Below are 23,207 nucleotides of genomic sequence, written 5' to 3'. Positions count from 1 at the left end.
ACTAAAAAAACTAAAAAATTTCTAAAAAAAAATTTATTTCCAAACGAGGCCTGAATCTCATAAAAAGCTATTAAAGAAATAGCACTGCTTTTGTGTGTGTGCGAATAAGAAAGCAAAGAAATAAAAATAAAAAAGAAAAAATAAAAAGAAAAAAGAAAAAAGAGAAAGAATCCTTGCCCACATTCTCAAAAAAAAATCGATGGTGCTACATATACTAATTAATGTACATTCTAATATTTCAATTAGTATTATGCCATTATTATTGACTCTACCTATTATACAAATTATAAATACTCAAAACCTGTAAAATACAAATATCCAAAACCTATAAAATTATATTACATCATCTGTTAGTATACTAGTTAGTACATTAATTGATACATATAACATTATTTCCAAAAAAAATGCCTCCTTTGAAAAAGCTTTCTTGATGTTTGAATAATGCTATATGTACTAATTAGTATACTAATCAGTGTACTAATTGATGATATGATATAATTTAAGAGATTTTTGATATTTGTAATGTGATTAATGAGTGAGATCAATAATAATATTATAATTAGTGTTGGTATAATAATTAGTATACTAATTGGTGCATATATATATAAATAAAAAAGCAATGTCAAAAATGGATGGTTACGAAGATACAAAAATAATAGAAGAAGAATTGCAGAGAAATCCCACAAGTGAGAAAGGAAGGCACAGCTGTAGACTCTCCTGCTCGAGCGCTTAGATTTCCCGCCCTCCAACAAACAAATCCTTGTTTGGGAATCAAGTTTTTAGCATAAAATAAATAAATAATAATAATAATAATAATAATAATAATAATAATAACTCATAAAATCAATAGGCTTTTCAATTTATTTTTTAGAGTAAACACTATCATTTTGTAATTTTAAATAATTTACCAAATCAACCATTTACTAATTTTAAATTTTCATTAAATTTTGTCGATACTTTTTAAATTTAGATAATTTTTTTTTATGAATTAATATAATAATTAAAAATATTTTAAGATTTTTTTTAGTCAATTCCCGAGGTCCCAATCCGGGGGCTTTGCCAACTTCAGGCTAAGCTGGCCCTGGGTATAGGGATTGTGAAGCATCTAGGGTGGCCATCGGCCCATGGACTACCCGACTCAATTAGTTTGTATATCATTCAATGTATTGTTAGAAAAACAATTATATATTTATTACAAAATTTATGATTTTAATAATTAATATTAATAAAGTTTATTACTAATATGTAATTAGAAATCCACTGATGCCTAATTTTTTCTTTATTTTTTTGACACATTTTAATAGTTTTATTGATCAGCCTTATTTAATTTGATATTTATATATTTAATTCTTTTGAATATAAATGTGATTTGATGAAAGATTTGCTGATATTCGACCAACTTGATTTTTAATAAGTATCTTCTACTCGATGGTTCCTTATTCTCTAAAAATTAAACTGTTCGAATCATCAAAATAAAACTCGAAATAAGTCCCACGAGATATGCAACAGTTACTTCATATTGCACAACAATAACTCCAAATTCCAACACGAGATATCCAGGCAACTTTCACCAAAAAAAATAAACAAAAACAATACAACAATGTTACATTTGTTCCATACTAATAATTAAATGTTATGGACGCATTGTTATTCATGATGCTCATGTAGTTATTGTGTGACGTTATATGCACAAAATAAGACAAAACAAAAAATTTAAAATGAGGAAACAAGTTTTGGTCTTATTATTTTAAAACAAAGGATTTATTGAAACAATTTAAAATTTTAAATTTGTCACTGTCATATTATTTTGATCATAAATTCAATAAAAATAAAATTTTCTTCTGTTTTTAAATTTACATTTTTTTTTTCAACAATCAAAGAAAAAGATATTATAAAATGTAACATTGCGCATAAGAAGTAACATGTATTTATTAGTAGGAAGTAACCTTTTAAGGAGACAACTAAACAATCTTTTGATATTGGAATCAAAATTTATAGTAATGCTAACTTATTGATCGCTTAATTTCTTGATAGGCAGATACAATCATACAAGCCTAGCTAGGAATTCTTATTCCAAAAATAAACCTAGGCCTTCTTATTTATTCTATCTTTTCAAACTCGACAATTAATATAGTAGTCTCCAAACACAAAAAATCAATTACAGAAGTAGACATAGAATGTAGATGAAATTTTTAACCATCTCAACTAATTGAAAGCAATTTGGTACTTAGGCTGCTTGTTGGGGGAAAATAGGCCAAAATGTTGCTCAGTTCCTGCACCATTCTTTTTGTTCTCATCAAACATAGCAAACAAGTAAGTCTCTATAGCCTTCCCAGGCCTCTTGGGAGTTCCACTCCCTCCATTCACATGCTGAATCAAATTCTTATAATAAGTCCCTGCATTGTCCAATGTAGCTCCGGCACCGCCGCCGTCAGACGGCCAGCCACTCTCCGACACCACGATCTCCACCCCGGGTCCGCCCGCCTTCTCGACAGCGGAGTACATAGCATCCAACATGGCATCAAAAAGGTTCTGGTAACCAGACTGATCAGCTGAGGCAGTGAACAGGGCATATGGAAGAGTAATGTGTTGTTGATCACCATTGTATGCAAAATAAGGGTATATGTTTGCAAGCAGTGGAGACTTGTTGGCGGCTAGGAATTGAATGATCGGTTCCATGAACGACTTCACACCGTCGAAAGAGCCTTGCGATGGAGGGTATGAGTTGCTTACTAGTGCCGAGTATGTTGCAGTTGAGACCTTGATTTGGTCCTGTTGAATTCAACAAAAAAAAATAATGTGAATAATCAAATTATATTAATAATCTAAGTATGATTCATAATAAGTTATCGATAGTTACATAATTGAATTAAATTTATTTTAAAAATCTAAACCCTACATATGATTTCAAATATGTCACCTATTTTTTTAAAACTAATGCAATCTAATTATGTGACTACTGATATCTAATCAGTAGTAATCAACTTGCTAGAAACTAAAAGACAAATGATTCGAATCACCGAATTAGACCCGGAGTGGGCTCACATCGCATAAATTGACCCTCCAGTTCAAGGAAACTTCTTGATTTAAAATAAACCCTACATGAGTGAGACTACCTAATTTAGAAAGAAATAAGCAATGCTATTATGCTAGGAACCAAAATGATTTATCAAAATTTCTATGAAATCACTCATATGCCTCTAGCATTTTTGTTTAGAAATAAACGCTTGCCTGTAAACCCAAGGCTGCAATTGCATTATAGACATTTTGCATGGCGGGGAGGACAAATTGAACATATTGAGCAGTGTCGGCTTTGTTGGGATCCACTTCGTTTCCAACCGCGATGTACCGGAACTTGACGCCAGGGAAATAGTTTCCAACATTGTTTTGGACCCATTGTGATGCGGCCGAAGGATCAGACCCGAGAGCTGGAAGGTCAGAGTTGGGGACGTCGAGGACTAATTCAATGTTGGAGCCCCCCAGGGCTTGGAGGGTCGATGGATTTGGACCGTACATTCGCATCCTTCCAATGTTGTTGGATTGGTAGAGTTGTACAACTTCTTGATCTGACGGTAAGTTGTCGCCCTATTGTCCGTTACACACTCCTATGGATTGTGCATCTGCAATGGTGACATTTTTGTGAGAAAAACGCTAAATATACAAAAAAAAAAAAGTACAAAAAAATCGTACGAAATGATGTGGAGTGATTTTTTTGAGAATTATGAAATATAATGTTAGGCATTTTGAGTTTTAATGAATGAATATAAACAGGTCATCTCAGGTGTTATTGACTTAGATTCTATGTTTCCTTCACTAAAATGGCATAAGCTTATTATGTAATTTGTCTCATTCACGTTTTACATACTATTTCAATATATACATATCTATGATATTGAATAAATCCATAATTAGAAAAATTTTATATGTAACAAAAAAGTTTGCACCTGAATTTAAGATAATCATAACCATAGCATCCCATTTGAAAAAGAAGAAGAAAAGTCTCCAATGCGGAGTGAGTGAATGGATCAAATATTCAAGATCAAGAAGGCATACAAATATGCCCTTAAACAAACAAATCTAAAAGATGGATCATTAAACAAAAATATATGAGAGTAATGATATACAAATAAAAATATTATATACAAATTGTATATAGAACAATGTGGCAGAATTATAGATTTATTTCTTTAAAATAAAAACAAAAAATCTATTAAGATGCTTATTAATAACTAGGTATCTAGACTCTGAACTTAACGGTCGAGTAACCCTTCAGTGGCCCCTTTAAGTTCGACGTTGAATCTTATTCTTCAGTCTTTACCATTTAGCCGAATCCATTAGAACCGTTACTAACACATCATTTTAGTGAATGTTTTTACATGAAAATTTTGAAAGAATAATATATTTTCCTATAGAAGATAATATATGTGTGCATGAAGTTAGCATTTTTATTATGCACTTCATAGTTCATATAGCAAAACGTTAGCATTACTATGCTTATGCGCGGTATGACATGTACGAGAGAGAGAGAGAGAGAGAGAGAGAGACCTGTCATATAAATGGCAGGTGAAAACAATACAAGTAGCAATACAGAAACCAGAAAAGGCTCCATTTTTAAAAGTGAAAGGAACAACTAAAACCACACTTCAATTGTTTTTTTCTTTCAAATGGAAGAAGATGTAGAAAACACTACAATCTCCCCTACTTTATATAGAAAGCCAATTACTACTACTCTGGAGGACCCAAACTGTTGCCCCTTTCAAAACTTCAATATGGTAGGTCAAACTTCAATATGGTAGGTCAGTTAGAACAAGTCCAACAGAAAAACACTAAAATCATTTGACACCATTATTTATTATACTACTACTACTAGTTTCCATCATTTATTTACACTAATAAGCTTTTTTTTTTTTTACTCCCACTTTCCACCACTTTTATTCTAAGCCTTCGTTTGGCATGTCAAACTTTTTAGTGTTTAGTTATTCAAAATAAACTTTTTAGCCCAATAAGACAAAATATCACATCCAAACCATAATCATTTCATTTTTTCTCTTACAAAAGTTTAAAAAAAAACAAAAAGCCTATTCCAAACGAGGTTTTTTAGCCCCAGACTAAAATAGTTAAAAAATTAAAAAATCAACTCACATCGCAAACGAACCCTTAAATTCACCTATGCAAATTTAAAATTCAAACAACACATAAGCTTAATTAGCCACGAATAAAATAAAATAAAAATCTTACATGAACCGCGGAATTTTGTTCCATCTCTGATTTTGCCGCAATCTGTGGCCTATTTTGACACCAATTTATGCATTCAACATTTTTTTGGATTTTTTCTATGTGAAAAAGTCTTAGGTTTTCAATATTTTCCAAACCATTTAATTGAGCTTTGGACCCAGACCCCTCTCTCTGTGATCAAACTCAATGGACCGAACTTGAAGAATAGTTCTTACCGAAGGGTCAATTGGGTTTGGCGACAATGACTCAACAATCATCTTACACGGCATCATGTTTCTTCTAAATTGAATAACTAATACACAACGAATTTGTATAGGTTTTGTTCAAAAAATAGAATTTTTATAGGTAACTAAACCAAAAAAAGATTTTTTTTTTTTTGAAAATTTCTTTTAATTTTCTTCTTATTTTTCTAACACTATAAAAAAATAAAGCAAATTAACTTCTTTTTTTATTTTTTAAAATGGTTCTAGTTGGGCATCCAATTGAAGAGATATTGGGTTTGGTAAGCTCATTTGAATTGTTCATCTCATAATGTCTAATAAAAAGATTATTTATGTAAAAAATTAAATTGATTGAAAATCGATAACTATATAACTGAATCACATTAATCTTAAGAAAATGAACAAGTATAATACACTATTCATTTTTTGTAATGTAAATGTGCTATGAATGTGTTATTAATGACATCTATTCTTTTTCTTTTTCTTTGTCTTTTATTTATTTATTTTTTACATGAATATCTTCTCCAACAAGTCATACAAAAATTAATCATTCAACTTATCAAAATGACCCACAAAAATAGACACACCAAGCCTACAGTCCAATTGCAATGTGAGAAAATTCAAACGATTATATTTGCACGCGGTTTCCGCTTAATTTTGAACAATGCTGTATAAGTAGAATTTGTAAAAAAATATTTATAATATTTAACATATGATTCAAATTCATTTAAGATGTATGTTTTGTTTTTTTTTTAAGAATGTATGTTTCAATTACACATTATTATCTTTCTAAATGTATTTCTAAATTTTGTACAAATATTTTATTGTTTATTTTTAGACTACAAAGTTCCAGTTTGGATTTGCTAAAATTGAAGACCTAAGCTTTACAATGAAGTTAACCCATTATGAGATTGAATTAAACCTGATCTAAACTGTTCATCTCATACAATCAATTGAAAAAATTATTTATTCAAAAAATTAAATTGATCAAATATCGATTGTGATACCATCACATATGTTTTTAATAATAGACCATCCATATATTATAATATATATGTGATTTGATCAATTGATTACTAACGTCTGATCAACTTAATTTTTTGAATATATATTTTTCTCAGTTTATCATCTGAGATGAACGGTTCAAATAATTGAAATGGGTACAAATTGGTCCATAATGCACCGACTTCACATGTAAAGTTGAGATATTTAATTTTAGAAAAATGCTTGGGAGCACTAAAAAGGGATCACTAGAGGGAGCACTAATGATGTGGCAGTAGGGCCTGCCCACTTTCTATGCCTTGTTTTTATTTTTTATTTTTGCCATTCCTAATGTATTAGTGCTATTAGTGGTGTATTTTTTAGTGGTCCAAATCATTGTTGTTAATTTTATCAAATCTAAACTCATTGCATGGCAAGGAACTCCGGATCATAGGGGCATAAAAAGTTTAAAAAACAAGGTACAAAAATACGTACATTTCTTTTTTTTTATTTTTTTAATTTTTTTTTATGGGTTTGGCTTTGGTCCAATCCAAAATCAAACTGGATCGTGATATTGAGCCTGTGGGGGTATCACGGGTCCCGTTTTGACAATCTAAACTGTGCAAATGTGTAGAACTCATTGAGTATTATATGCCTGTAAAAAATCACGTTAATTGGATATCGATAGCTATATGATCAAAACAATTTTTTTGTCAACCGTTAATTTATTCACCGTCCATTTTTTTTAATACAAAATTGATTTGATCACATAACTATCGATATCCAATCAACGTGATTTTTTACAGCCATATAGTATTCGACGAGTTCTACACATTAAACGGTTCATATTATCAAAACAGGATCCATGATGGGCCTTCACGGGCCCAACAGCACGATCCAGTCCGATCTTGGACTGGACCAAAGCCAAACCCTTTTTTTATATCCACATTAAATTACAAAACATAATAATTGCTATTTAGCTTGAGTTTTCGTACTCCTTTCAGATACGACTAACCTTATAGTTCAGACTTTCGTGGTTTTGAATTTGAATCCACAAGTGCAATGCGAAATCAATAAACACAAATAAGTCCAAATTCAGCAATTCTTTCAGAAAATCGATTTTGAATCAAAATGTCAAAAATGGACTGCTTTGCCAGATTACAAAGTCGTTATTTAAATATTTTTAAAAAATTTAGGAAACTCGAGACTCGTGCCAAAGGCCACTTATCCGTCATCACCAAAGTGTCTCGTCTCGGGAACTTAGGTACGAGAAGGAAAGGTCATGAATTGAGCACCCCATTCGCCTGATCAAAGATCGACCTCTACTAATCATGATGTGATTCTTATTTACATTATATGCTCTTGTTCCGATTATTAAGCTAACTTATTATGTGTTGTACACAAGTATAAAGTAATTTGCAAAAGTTGGAACACTTTGATTTTATATTTGTTTTGAAAAAGTGTTTGAATATGTACCACTTGAAAAAGCGATATCATATGTGCAGTAATCAAATTATCTCAAGTTAAGCAATTAGCTTTCGTCCACAAGCATTCAAGAGGTAGATCAAGTAAGCACTTAGCCTCATGGTAATCATACTTGACATGGCAACCCTAACACTCATGCAATATGCTAAAGTAAAAAATACTCACCTAGAACTCCAAGGCAAGCCAAATAAAGCAAAATAATTAGAAAACATGTATGCTCCTAACTAATGCAACATGACTAATGAGACATATACAATCATGCAATTTAATAGGTTCGGCTACTAGCATGGTACATGATCCAATCCAAGACATGAGAAATCACGTATTCAAGTAAGAATTTGAATTTGACATCGGTTAGTATGATGAGCTGAACCCTAAATGCATGCGAGATGAGTGTATGCAAACATGGAAAATGCTAAGGAAACATGATGCCACATGCAATCCATCATAAACGGGTAAATAATAGGTAGAAAGATGTGGGGTTGGAAGATATACATATTATTACAATTTGCCCTCGTGCAGAATGGTTCAAATAAATACCCTAGTTAATTACTACGAATTAACTACTCTATTACAAACCAAATGAAATAAATTAACTACACTAGTTAATTACAAATTGGATTTAACTAATTAATTACACTAACTTCTTGCTAATTAATTGCAAGATGAAATTTAATGACTTATGCATGCATAAGAGTTCCCTCCTCTCCTCTCCCCCTCCCCCGAGAATGACTATGTTTTGCCACCAAAAGGGTTCTGTTTTGTGGTCAGAAAATTGCACTATTTTCACGTCAGCCTTTGCTCTATTCTGCAGAAAAAACAACATTGCCTGGCTAAAAAAGGTGGCCGGCCGGCTGTCTAAAAGTGATAGACGACTGTATAGTATAAGTGGCCGGTCGGCCACTAATGTTTGGTACTGCCGTACTGTAACAGACACAAAATAGAGCACAAACAAAGTATTTCTAGGGGATGTTTGTCCACCCTATCTCTCCTTATCATCAAACAGGTCAAACGAGGGGTAGGCTCGACTCCCAAGCCATCAATCGGCGCAAATTCATTGCGTGATGATTTATGAACCAAGGGATATAATTTCAATAAATGCATAATGAAAGACTCACGAACCCCTTCCCTATCATGATATTGATCAAGGGAAGTGGTTGACATTGACTCTTAACCTGTTTTCATCACTAACAAGTATGAAATGACTCAAGACTCAATGGGTTCAATTAATGTCCAATTGAACTCAAACCATTTTATTATCTTGCTCCATTTTATTCCTATTTTAATTACCTCTTTTAATTACCTTTCCATTCCTTAATTTATTTGGTCTAAAAATGAGCATTAAGTCCACTAATGGAAAGAAGTGTCAAACAAAAGGTTGTTTTTGGCATGAGAGAGACGTCATGCCGTTGGTAATGAACCCCTGAAAAGATTAAACCATTAAGCACAACGATCTCAATCTCAAGCTTAAACAATCAATCGGTTGAAACAACTCTCAAAACAAATAAAAAGTCAAGAAATGAGGGAGGTTGCAGAGGTGATTAGAGGTGATCACAAGTATGGAAAGCTTGAAATAAATGCAATCAACTCAAATAGGTTGGTGTCTAATGCTTAAAACACCAAACTTATGAGGACAATTACACTACAAGCATGCAATACAAAACATAAATGAAATAAGTAACTTAAAACGGTCTTAAAACAGTCTAAAATAGGACAGAAATTCACATGAAGAGGCTTGAAAAAGCTAGTTACAATATTGAGGAATTTAAGCTAGTAATGTAGCACAAAGAGAGGAGGCTAACCCCCTCCATTTTTGGGACTTCAAAACCACATTTTTAGCCTCTGAAAGCCTCTGAAATTCAGTGGTAAAAAGCTTAAAAAAAGTTGGTGAAGAGATGGGAAACACAAGGGTAAAAGCCTAGGAAGGCAAGGTCAAAGAAGGGTGGTCTACCCCTCTACCTTTAATGACTTTAAATCACAAGCTTCAGCCCATAAATACAGGTGAAAAATGAACCAAAAACAGTAGGAAAAGATAGGAAAAAAATGGTACAAAAGAGTTAGGATGTATACCTCTTAAAGAGGAGTGACCCCTTTGAGTTATAAACCAGTACTTTCACACTCACAAGAGCTAAAATGCAAGCTCAAACACCTTAGCAAAGAACCCTCAAAGTTTTTGATTTAAAATGTCTAAGCAAAGGTCATACAAATTGCAAAGGAAATAGAGAAATGTAAAGAGAGAAATATTTCACAAAATTTTGTTCCATAAAATTTCCTAACCCCAAATTATGAAAGGAGGCAAAGTATATATAGAAAATATTGTTTTTCGGAAATATCAGTATACATACAGCTGGTATGATGCATGCACTTGGGGGAACATGTCACGCCCTGAAAATAAACCCACATAGCTATAACATCAACCCACTCCCAAAATGAGATATTAACCAGTTTCATTTACATAATTCCGAATGTTTACAAAAGTATTCTCACATGCCATTATACATTTGTTTACAACTAGTGTATGAGTCTATAACATGTAACAGGAATCATTAAATCACAACGAATAAGGCCCTCAAGGGCTTACAAGTTCCAAGGCAATAGCCTGGTTACACATAATGGTCACTCGGACCCAAACACATTAGCCCTTGGCTTACAAAAAAAAAAAATATAACAACAACATAAGGGTTAAACCACTCTTCTTCAAAACATTTCCACGCCCTTAGCTTGTCGGGGTCACCACATCCTTACCTGCACCAATTCCCATAGGGGTGAGCATAAAGCTCAGTAGAGATTTCTTACAAAGTATATACAGTTATTCAAAATCCATCAACGTAAAAAAAAATGCATATGAAATGCCATGCAAGTGCCAATATTGAAGGAAAATTTTATTTCAATGCACTATTTTAAAATCATCATGTTCTCAATAATATTCAATGCAACATTTTAAAGTCACCATGTTCTCAATAATATGTAGCAATCTCATCAATTTCAAACTTCCAATATTTAAATCAACAGGGGCGGTAAATACGACACTGGTAATTCCTAGGCTGGTGTCTGCAAGTAGTCTCTACGAGCACTACCAAACTGTCATTTTTATCGGTGCTAACTGGAAGGCTCGACACCTATCCGCGTGGTTTTCGGGTCTTTCACCCTGGACACTCAGGCCAACTTATCAAATTCATCTACACCCCCTATCCGGACTTACCAACGTATTTACCCCATACACATTTCCATTAGTTCTCATTGCAATGATCTTTCTCATGACATGATATGCAAAAATGACTTTAAAACAATTGAGAATATGATACAACAATTACTAACTCATAGCATTCTTTTATTTTCAACAAAAGAAACATGTCTACAACCATATTCAACATCACATTTTCATTTCCTCCTTACCATGTTCTTCCACAAGATACCCATGCGTCTCTAACGCATAATTACACTGTCTTATTTCACACAATAGCCATGTGTCTTCGACACACCACAACAATTCCTCAACATTAATTCATCATGACCAAACTTTCAATATGGCCAACATGCCATCATTCATTTCCCTTTTCCATTACACTACGATTAAACATTTTCGCATCACTTATGGCACTCAACAACTTGCCATCTACCACTTTACAAAAATGTACAATTATCAATGAGTTTTAAAAGAGAACTTAGTCTCCAACACATAGATATATCATGACTTTGCTATCTTATTAAACATTTGGTGAGGCTTAGTCTCATACATGCTCTTGATACAAGAAAATATATAATTTCAAAGGCGCATTCATTATTTTTCAAAAGCCCCAATTTCTAGGGTTTTCATAGGAATTAAACTTTCATCATTTTTAAAGAAAAGCTCCATCTAGTAATTTTCTTTGAGTTTAGTAGAGGGAAACCCTCAAGATAAAAGAAAAAGGTTGAGATATAAACCCACATTCGAAAACCCTCTCTACATTTTGAATCAAAATCAAATAAAATCCACACAAACTCATGAACACTTTAAATCAACAACAAATAGCAAAACTATATATATAACTCAAGAAATGCCTACCTCAAGGTGTTGATGATGGAGAGAAGATGGAACCCTAGCTTTTGATGGAAGAATCCTTCAACCTCTACCACACCATGAGAGATCCTAGCTCTAGATCTTCAAGATTTAGAGAAAGATGTTGATGATCTTGACTCAAGATTTGCATAATCAAAGTGTTTTGGTGTTTTGGAGAAGTTTTCTAGAGAGAAGGGGGAGAGAAATAGGGTTTAGAGTGAGAGAGGAGTGTGTATAATGGATGAAATATTCGGACCAAAATGTTATATAAAAACAGAGCTCGGACTGCCCGTTTGGCCGCTCGTGCGACCTTCCTTACTACTCGTGCAGCCACCTTGACCGCTCGTGCGGCCCATTTTCTCCGCTCGTACGCTCTAGACAGAATCGAAATTTCTGGGTGTCAAACTTGGCCGCTCGTGCGGCCCCTCCCACCGCTCGTGCGGTACAATACCGCACTTGCGGCCTTGGGCCCCGCACATGCGGTCCTGGCCCAGCAGCTCAAACTTCCAACTTTGTCCCCGGCAACACGGAATCACCCGCGCACCCTCCGGAATAACCGAAATTTAACAACAAACAAAATGTGAACTAGAAAATCATTCCCGGGCATTTCAAATCCAACGAGGATAAAAGGAAACGAAGCGAAAAGGAAAAGAAAAAGGAGGAAAGGAACCGGTCGTCACATGACAGCTGGCACAACTGGAAAAAATATCTAGTTTTTGGCACAAGTGGTCGACCTGCCACTAAAAAGGGGCAATTGTACACTAATAGTGGCCGGCTATCCACTAGTGGGTTTACAGGCCCCTGGATTGGTCAGGCTTGAAAAATTGCTGTTTTGGTCCCAAAAAAAAAAAAAAAGAGGCAGAAGGTTTGTATGTTTTTAAGGCTCAAAACTAAGGCTTTCTGCTGAGGAAATCGAGCGTTTGACAAGCATATGAATTCATCATTAGGTGATTAAATCGGTGGCGCCCAAGTCTTAAGGGCGATAAAAAAATGCGGTGTCTACACTAGACTAAGCTCTTGTCTTCTCGAACCTACTCATCTAGGCCGAGATCTTGTCTTCTGAGATCTGCTCACTTAGGCTGAGCTCTTGTCTTCTCGAGTTTAATCATCTAGGGCGAGACCTTGTCTTCTAGATCTGGAATCTGCTCATTTAGGTTGAGCTCTTGTCTTTTCGGACCTAATCATCTAGGTCGAGATCTTGTCGTCTGGACCTAGGATATGCCCACTTAGGTTGAGCTCTTGTCTTCTCGAACCTAATCATCTAGGTTGAGATCTTATCTTTTGGGATTTGCGATCTGTTCACTTAGGCTGAGCTCTTGTCTTCTCGGACCTACTAATCTAGGCTAAGATCTTGTCTTCTGGGATCTAGGATCTGCTCACTTAGGCTGAGTTCTTGTCTTCTCGGACCTAATCATCTAGGCCAAGATCTTGTCTTCTGGAATTTGGGATCTGCTCACTCAGGTTGAGCTCTTGTCTTCTCAGACCTAATCATCTAGGCCGAGATCTTATCGTTTGGAATCTGGGATCCGGGATCTGCTCACTTAGACTGAGCTCTTGGCTTCTCGGATTTACTCATCAAGGCCGAGATCTTGTCTTCTAAGATCTGAGATCTGCTCACTTAGGTTAAGCTCATGTCTTCTGGGAACTAGTTTTGGCTGCTAGTGCCAGTGTGTCCTGTAATGGAGATACTGGCTACATCACGTTGTTGTACATCATGAAGTTGACCACTGCCTATAAATCTATCAACTTATTCACCATGTCTTTCAATTCCTCGTCTCTTCTATGGCATCTGTCCCTCCAAACCTCAAGGTCGCTTTTATGGTAGTACTCGTCTCAGCTACCCTTGTTGTTCCCTTCTCAACCTTTGGCGACATTATTCGCCTTATGATTCATTTCTTGCACTTTTTCGTTACGGTTCCCTCCTTTAGTGTTAAGATACACATGCTTCTCCTCCTTATTATGGATGTTGTCCCCAATTCTCACTTCTTGTTCATTATTAGCCATCTATCCTTATTAAGTTCCCATAGACGGCGCCAAATTGTGGGTGTTGATTTCTGACCACACAACCAAAAAGGGAAACTCAGTTGGAGAGTACCGGTAGAATAGATTAAGCCCGAACATCTGCTAACAAGAAGATGAGAATACTGCGGTGGTTTGTCCACTCGGGGGCACTCCGACGATCAAGTCAGTAAATCTTGTCTCTCAAAGATATCAATACAAGTACTTAAACTTCAACAATGAAAGCATCAAATCATCACAAATAAAAACAAACCTTAGACCCATGAGGGTGCTTCACTTTTATAATGATCAGTGTCTAACTTTCCCTAAAAGTCTTACTTCATGGGACTCTATCATTTACAAGGATAACATTTATCACAACTCACACTATGTAGATTAAGATGAACTTCTTCAAGAGTCTCATCTCATCTCTAAGACTCTAGTCCTTTATCCAAATATCTCGGATTCTGGTATTATCGCACCATATCTCGGTACCATGATCCCCTTACGTGGCACCTCTACTAACAACCTCGGCCATGTGGACCACCCAAAAAATATGTCTCCACAAATACCATTAGACCATTTTTATCTATACGGCCTACATATTTTTGAGAATAGACCGTCCATATAGTATAATATATATGTAATTTGTTCATGTGATTACTTATATGTAATCAACCCAATTTTTGCTTGCATATTCTTCTCGACTTGTTATATAAGATGAATGGTTCAAATTATTAACATTGATACAAATTAGTTTCATAATGCATCAACTTCACCCATAAAATTAAGATCTTCAACTTTAGCAAATCCAAATTCATGGTACACACTCTCAAAGGTACCATAACATTTCCGTATATTCTATTATTAGTGTTCACATAATTTTTTTTAAGATTCTCTACTTCTTTGGACCCTATCACATATTAATTTCAAATTTTATAAAAAAAAATTTAAACAACTCACTTATCCAAATTAACCATCACTATTAAAATTTAATCTTACCCAGTCACCATCAACTTTAACAATCCTCCCTAACTCCTACTGCCACGCTCAACCCCTTTCTATATGGTAGTGAAATCGAGAGATAGACACAGAAAAATCATGAAGGTGGGGTAAACTATTAGCACATCTAGGCAAAAAATGACTATAAAGCAAATAAGGCAAATTACACGGATGGTTTATATTTTTAATTGATTTGATTTTACTCTTAATTTTAAATTTTGCGTCAATTTAATTTAATTGATAATATCGTTAATATTTTTTAAGAAAATTTTGATTAAGGTTAACCCACTGAATTGAGTAAATTTATAATTTTGTTCTTAAACATATGGCACATGACACTTGCGTGTATATTTTTCACCAAAAAAAAAAAAAAAAAAAAAAAACAAAACAAAAACAAAAACAAAAACAAAATTAAGAATTGACCAAATTGAGATAAAATTGTAAATTCAGTATTAAAATCGAGCCAATTGAAATTAGAGTGACTAAAATAACACAAGGACCAAAGCACATGGACTGCCGTCATAATTTGTCCAAGCAAATATTTTGATCTTTAAAAAAACATAAAATTATCTCTTTTTTTCGATAAATATAATCTGATTATGTAACTATATGTCTGAACACATCTTTCATGTAGGAATAAAAATAATAATAAAAAAAATCTATTTTTAAGTAGGGAAATAAGGCCTTATTTGGAAACAGACTTTTTTAGTAACTTTTTGACTTTTTAACTAAAATATGATGTAAAATAAATTTTTGATTTTTTACAAAAAAAAATGTGCAAAAAGTAGAGAGAAAATAGAATCTTTGACTTTTTTGTATAAATTGTTGGTTTCTTAATTTTTTTAGTGACTTTTTAATTTTTTGACCACAATCATCACTTACCAAACGGGGCCTAAGAATCAAAATTCATAGAGTAATTCTTGATATCTCTTTTCTAGGTCGACAGATACATTCATTCATACAAGCCTAGCTAGCTAGGAATTCATATTCCAACACATAAAACTAGGCCTCCTTCCTTTATTCTATCATTTCAAAATTCTTAAAAATTTCTAACAAGTACATACTCAGAAATTCTTAAGAATTTTTCTAGGTAAATAGCTTTACTGATTAATTAACCCACATCTTAATTAAAAGTAATATGGTACTTAGGCTGTTTGTTGGGGTAGAAAAGCCCAAAATTCCTCTCTGTTTCTTCCCCAGTTTTGTTGTTCTCATCAAACATAGCAAACAAGTAAACCTGTATAGCCTTTCCAGGCCTCTTTGGAGTCCCACTCCCTGCCTTCACATGCTTAATCATATTCTGATAGTAAGTCTCTGCATTCTGCTTTGTAGCTCCCTCATGACCTTGAGACGGCCACCCGGTCTCTGATACCACGATCTCCACCCCGGGTCCGCCTGCCTTCTCGACGGCCGAGTACATAGCATCCAACAAGGCATCAAAAAGGTTCTGGTAACCAGACTGATCACCTGAGGCAGTGAACAGGGCATATGTTTTCTAGCAGTGGAGACTTGTTGGCGGCTAGGAATTGAATGATCGGTTCCATGAACGACTTGACACCACCGTCGAAAGAGCCTTGCGATGGTGGGTATGGGTTGCTTACTAGTGCCAAGTATGTTGCAGTTGAGACCTTGATTTGGTCCTGTTTTATTCAACAAAAAATGTGAATAATAAAACTACATTAATAATCTATCGATTAATAGAATTGACATTAAAATTCTAAATAATATTTTTCTCAATAAATATGATCAAATAACTTAGTTACTTCTTCTTTAATTGTATCCTCTTCTCTCTAATTTGATCATACTAGTTATGAAAAACTAATTTCCTTTTTGTATATAATTTAATTCTTTTTAATATGTTTTATAGATATAAAGAGGACCACTACTTCTATTTTTTAGAAAATGGATCAACTCCTCGTATTGGACTAAAAGGCCCAATACAACCTCAACTGTCCATCTTCTAATACTCTCCAAGTAAATGATTATATTAAGTTGAGCAAATATGGATAATTATATAATTGAATCAAATTTATTTGAAAAAACTAAACTCTACATATGATTTTAAAATATACCATTCATTTTTTTTAAAAACAATCAGTCTATTTGGTTTGAATTTTTTAGATTAAATTTTTTGAAAATTGAGGTTTTTGATTTTCGTATTTTTTGGTTTTTAGTGAATATTTTTAACATTTTTTTTTTTACTTTTTTAGATGCACTTTACTAAGATGTATCTAAAAAGTAAAAAAATTGTGAAAAAATATTTTAAAAAATTAATAAATACATAAAAATACAAAAAAAACATATTGAATTCTTGTATTTTTTTGTATTTTTGGTATTTAGTGAATTTTTAAAAGTTTTTTTCACAAAGTTTTTACTTTTTAGGTATATTTATGTTTGGTATGTTTAAAAATTAAAAAAAAAAATCTTAAAATATTAAAAAAATTTAGTAAAAACAAAAAAAACACGAAAAACAAAAAAGTAAAATTTTCTGAAAAGTATTTTTGGAAAACTCTATCCAAGCAAAGTGAATGCAATTCAATTATGTGACTATTGATCAAGTTAAAATTCTTTTACAGTAATGATCAACTTGCTAGACACTAAAAGATAAATGATTCAGATCATTGAATTAAGCTTAGAGTGGGACCATATCACATAAATTGACCCTCCAGTCCAAGGAAACTTCTTTATTTCAAAAAAAAAAAAAAAAAAACCCTACATGATTGAGACTACAAAATTTAGAAATGAGTAATGATATTATGCTAGGAACCGCAAATGATTTACCAAAATTTCCACCAAATCACTCACGTGCCTCTAGCATTTTAGTTTAGAAATAAATGCTTGCCTGTAAACCCAAGGCTGCAATTGCATTGTAGACGTTTTTCATGGCGGGGAGGACAAATTGAACATATGGAGCAGTGTTGGCTTTGTTGGGATCCACTTCGTTTCCAACCGCGATGTACTGGAACTTGACACCCGGGAAATAGTTTTCAACATTGTTTTGGACCCATTATGATGTGGCCAAAGGATCAAACCCAAGAGCTTGAAGGTCGGAATTGGGGACGTCGAGGACTAATTCAATGTTGGAGCCCCTCAGGGCTTCGAAGGTCGATGACTTTGGACCGTACATTCTCATCCTTCCAAAGCCGTTGGATTGGTAGAGTTGTACAACTTCTTGATCCGATGGTAAGTTGTCGCCTTTTGTCCATTACAGACTCGTATGGATTGTGCATCTGCAATGGTGACATTTTTGTGAGAAAAAATGCTAAACATACAAAAATTTTGTACGAAATGATGTGGCAGTGATTTTTTTTGGGAATTATGAAATATAATGTCAGGCTTTTTGAGTTTTAATGAATGAATAAAAACCGGTCACCTCAGGTTATCGGCTCAGACTCTATGTTGTTGTTCAAATTTTGAAATTAAATAAATAGATTTATGAAGAAATCAAATTACATATATACTAAGAACACATACTAATAATTACAACTAAATTTCAACAGAAATACACAAAACAATAAAAGGGTAAAGAGACGAAACCGAAGCCTGCACGGAAGCAGTTTCCTTAAAACAGATTTCGCCGCCTCACTGGTCGAGTGCTTGAGGAATCCCGGCGTCTGTCTCCCAGGATACGACGGTCAAAACCAGCTATGGCAGAAGCACTCTCTGTCTAGCTTAGCGAACACAACAGTGGCAGCACTCTCTCACTGTAGGAACTTTCAGGCAAACTGACTTGTGAAATGGAAGTAAAAATTTCTGTGTTTGAGACTTGACAGGAAGGTCTCAATTTATACATGTATAGGGGAGAGAGGAAGAGCCTCCAGCCTTTATGGCTGTTCATAATGCACCATTAACCTCTTCAATAAAGGCAGGAGTTACAAACCCCATTAATGCAGGAGTTACAAACCCCATTAATGCAGGAGTTACAAACTTCGTTACCTTTTTTTCCATGAAGCTAACTTCATGAGGTAATTTCTCATTCAAATCTCAATGGTTTTTTGGCTATACTATTTGTGGTGTAAAGATCTCATTGCAAAGTATCTAGACCCACTTGGACCCAACACAATAGATGGTTGGGACCCACTTTAATCTTTAATTAAAGTCACCAAAAAAAAAATCATTTTTTCCAACATATGTTTCCTTCGTTAAAATGGCATAAGCTTATTATATAACTTGTCTCGTTTACTTTTTACATACTATTTCAATATATACATATCTATAATATTGAATGAATCCATTTAGAAAAATTTCATATGTAACAAAAAGGTTGACACCTGAATTTAAGATAATTTTACCCTATAGCATCCTATTTGAAAAAGAAGAAGAAGAAGAAAATGCTCCAATGTGTATGTGGAGTGAGTGAATGGATCAAATATTCAAGATCAAGAAGGCGTACAAATATGCCCTTAAACAAACAAATCTAAAAGATGGGTCATTAAACAAAAATATACAAGACATCAATGATGTACAAACAAAAATATTATATACAAATTAGATGTAAATTGATGTAGTAGAATTATAGATTAATCTCTTTAAAACAAAAACAAAAAACCTATTAAGATGCTTATTAATAATTAGATATCCGGACTCTAAAATTAACGGTCAGATAACTGTTCAATGGCCCATTTGAGTTTGACCTTAAATCTTATTCTCAAGTCTTCACCGTTCGGCCAAATCCTTTAGAACTGTTACCAAGGTTCTAAATATCGGCCCGTACGTGCTGTACCGGCCGGTTCGTACCGAAAAATGGGAGTACTGAGTCGGATACTCATCGGTATACCGGTGAGAATGAATTTTGCGTCTGTAGCGGCCGATTCCCGATACGTATCGGCCTGAATCCGATACGTGAGCGATATAGCTCCGATACAGTCTGATACGGCTGAGAACGAGCAAAGCACCTGGAAAAATGCTCTGTTTATAATGCTCTGTCTTTTCTAATCCCATGCTCTGATACAGCTTCGATACATTCCCATCTCATGCTCTGTTTATTAGGAGCATTTATAATGCCCTGTTTTTTCTTTTGGTTGAAGAAGTCATGGTTTTGCTTGTAAGGTGTGTTCGGTTTCTTTATAATTTGTTTTTTTTTTCTTTTTTCTTTTTTCTGTGGTTATTTTTTTATTTATATTATGGTATGGGATGAGAATGAGATATATTTTAATATATATTTATAATTCTTCAAATATTTATATGCGATTATGACTGAAGCGAATGATTTATTTTCATGTCCCTCTTTCTCTTATTAATTTGTTGTGCATGTGGAAGTATTTCATTGTTGAAAATAAGTAAAAAAATACTTCCACATCAATTTTATATTAAAAGTTTAACATATATGCCAAATAAAAGCTTGAGACTAAAATACATACATATCATTTAGTTGAAAATGAGTCAAAAGTGCCTCTATATATCAAAATTTTGATTAAAATGTGGTAAATTAAGGCTAAAAGAGTAAAAAAATGTATAAAATTGAGTTTTAGAGGGATTGTTGATGATTTTTGAAATTTCACAGCCGCGACGCCCAATATCCGATACGTACCGGTCGATATTACCGATACCAATACTCCGCGATCGATACCGTTACGTTACCCGATACCGCGATTTAGAACTATGACCGTTACTAACACATCATGCAAGCGAATGTTTTTATATGAAAATTTTGAAAGAATAATACATTTTCCTATAGAAGATAATATATGTGTGCATGAAGTCGGCATTTTTATTATGCACTTCATAGTTCATACAGCAAAGTGTTAGCATTACTATGCTCTGTATGACATGTGCAAGAGAGAGAGAGAGACCTGTCATATAAATGGTAGGTGAAAACAATACAACTAGCAATACAGAAACCAGAAAAAGTTCCATTTTTGAAAGTGGAGAGGAACAACTAAAACCACACTTCAATTGTTTTTTTTTTTTAAATGGAAGAAGATGTAGAAAACACTACAATCTCCCCTACTTTATATAGAGAGCCAATAATTACTACTACTCTGGAGGACCCAAACTGTTGTCCCTGTCAAAGCACTCCTTTGAAAAGTAAAACTTCAATATGGTAGGTCAGTTAGAACAAGTCTAACAGAAAAACACTACACGACAATCATTTGACACCATTAATTTATTATTACAACGTATTTTCCACCACTTTTTATACTAAATAAGCTCATCATTTTTCTTCTTTTTCTTCTAATCTTTTTATGTCTAATCTTTTTCTTCTTTTTCTTTTTTTCTTTGATTTTTTTTGCATGAATACATTATTTAAAAAAAAATGAACCATTTAAATTATCGAAATAACCCACAAAAATAGGCTAGCAATGCTATATAAATAGAATTTGTAAAAAACCACTTAGAATATTCAATATATAATTTAAATTCATTTAAAATGTATGATTCATCGACTTTAATCTCAATTACATATTATTATATTTCCAAACATATTTCCAAATTTTGTACAAATATTTTTAATGTTTAATTTTAGACCATACCTTTCCTTGTTTCTCCAAATCAACTGAGGAGGCTTGAAGGTTCCTATAGCCGAGTCAACAGGGCAAGAAAAACCCAATTGCACGGCACGGAACTCAGGATTTTAGAGGCATAAAAAGTTTTAAAATGAGGTATAAAAATATTATGGTGCTACATATATCAATTAATATATTAATTAGTGTACCAACATATACTATGATATTATTACTGATCCCACTCCTTATATAAATTATAAATATTCAAAACTTCTAAAATTATGTCACATCACCTGTTAGTGCATTAATTGATATACCAATTGGTATATATAACATTATATTCATAAAAATAAGTACATTTTCTTATATTCACATTAAATTACAAATCATAATAACTGTAATATAATTTATCTATTAAAGTGAGATAATTTGAGTTATAATCGATACTTTTTTAGATAATTAAGAATATTTATAATAGAAGCAATATTAAAACCCACAACAATTTATTTCTCAATAAATGTGAATAATTAACTTGCTGGCTATTCCATTTATCTACCTTCTTCGCTACTTTTAAGGTACATAGTTATGAGAATTTTTTTTTTTTTTTTTGGTTCTATTCGGTTTAAATTTTTAATTTTATACTTTGATTACATCTTTTATAAATATAAAAACGGACAATCATTTAATTTTTTTAAATAAATAAATAAATAATAGTTAATTATACTATATGAAAATAATTTTTTTAAATCGTAGGAGATAACCCGTTTGTCCCGTAAGGTCCCCATAATTGTTGCATTGCACGGGTATTTGTGTTAAATCTTTAAGTTCTTTGTCCCAAAACAATCGTAATAAACAATTAGGTAAATTACAACACACTTTTTGAGATTTACTTCAAATATGGATTCTCTCATGTGATTTTAAAAATCATATCATGTCACTTTAAGTTTTTAATCAAATAATAAATGATCTCTTTTATTAATAAATCGTCAAGTCAATTAACAATTTTTAATGATATTATATTGTATTGTTGTAATTGTAGAGTAGTTAAGAATTTTATATTTTTTGTTAATTCAGTCAGATAAAAAAAATTGAAAAAAGAATATTTGTAATTTTTAATAGTATAAGAAGTAATCTGTATTTTAAGTAAATTTGAAAGTTATTTTTGCAATTTACCTTAAACGATTATAATGATTGATTGGATTATGTTTCAAAAAATTATACTCTAAAAATAATAAATAAATAAATAAAATAAAGGATGGAGAATCAGCCGCCAACTTGCATTTCCTCAAGATTAGGGATAGTCATTTTAATCCGATCCATAGGACCCGTCCATACCTATTTGAATTGGGCTAATTTTACTTCTCCCAACACTTATGTGAGGGGAGAGTGGATTATGTTTTGATTACCCGTAACGGGAGTGGGGGTAGGGCGGAGGCATGTATCGCCTCTCTCGATCCAAACCCAATCCGATATAGTTAATAATATATATGTATATATATATATATATATATATATAAAATATAATTAGATATAAGAAAATAATATTAAAAGTCTGTGGTTTTGTTTAAATATAAATAAATAACAATCCTAAAAGGCTTATTGTTTATATATACGGAAACAAGGAAAATTATTTAGTATGTTAAGAATTTAAATAATTCTCAATTTTTTTGACTATTTGAAATGTGGTTGAATATCCGTGGGTATCGGGTATCCTCAAGTATCCGTGAGGACGGGAGTGGGGTTGAAAAATTCCACCTGTAGCGGGGGCGGGGCGGGGCGGGGGCAGAGTTTGTCCGCGGG

At 33.1% G+C, this 23,207-nt stretch overlaps 1 protein-coding gene and 1 pseudogene across 1 annotated transcript; both read right to left on the bottom strand.

The window, feature by feature from the left end:
* Positions 1–1,911: 1,911 nt before the first annotated feature.
* Positions 1,912–4,685, bottom strand: LOC114318745 (glucan endo-1,3-beta-glucosidase). Its single transcript, XM_082899342.1, has 3 exons — positions 4,546–4,685; positions 3,232–3,620; positions 1,912–2,772 (listed from the first exon to the last, which is right to left on the bottom strand). The coding sequence occupies exons 2-3, from the start codon at positions 3,520–3,522 to the stop codon at positions 2,206–2,208; spliced, it is 858 nt and encodes a 285-aa protein (XP_082755468.1). The 5' UTR covers positions 3,523–3,620; positions 4,546–4,685; the 3' UTR covers positions 1,912–2,205.
* An 11,207-nt stretch (positions 4,686–15,892) lies between these two features.
* Positions 15,893–18,231, bottom strand: LOC114318730 (glucan endo-1,3-beta-glucosidase, acidic pseudogene; annotated as a pseudogene).
* Positions 18,232–23,207: the final 4,976 nt, after the last annotated feature.

Source organism: Camellia sinensis, chromosome 12 (genome assembly GCF_055761805.1).
Source record: "Camellia sinensis isolate YWXY chromosome 12, ASM5576180v1, whole genome shotgun sequence".
NCBI classification, from domain to species: Eukaryota; Viridiplantae; Streptophyta; class Magnoliopsida; order Ericales; family Theaceae; genus Camellia; species Camellia sinensis.
This window is presented reverse-complemented; position numbering and strand designations above follow the sequence as displayed.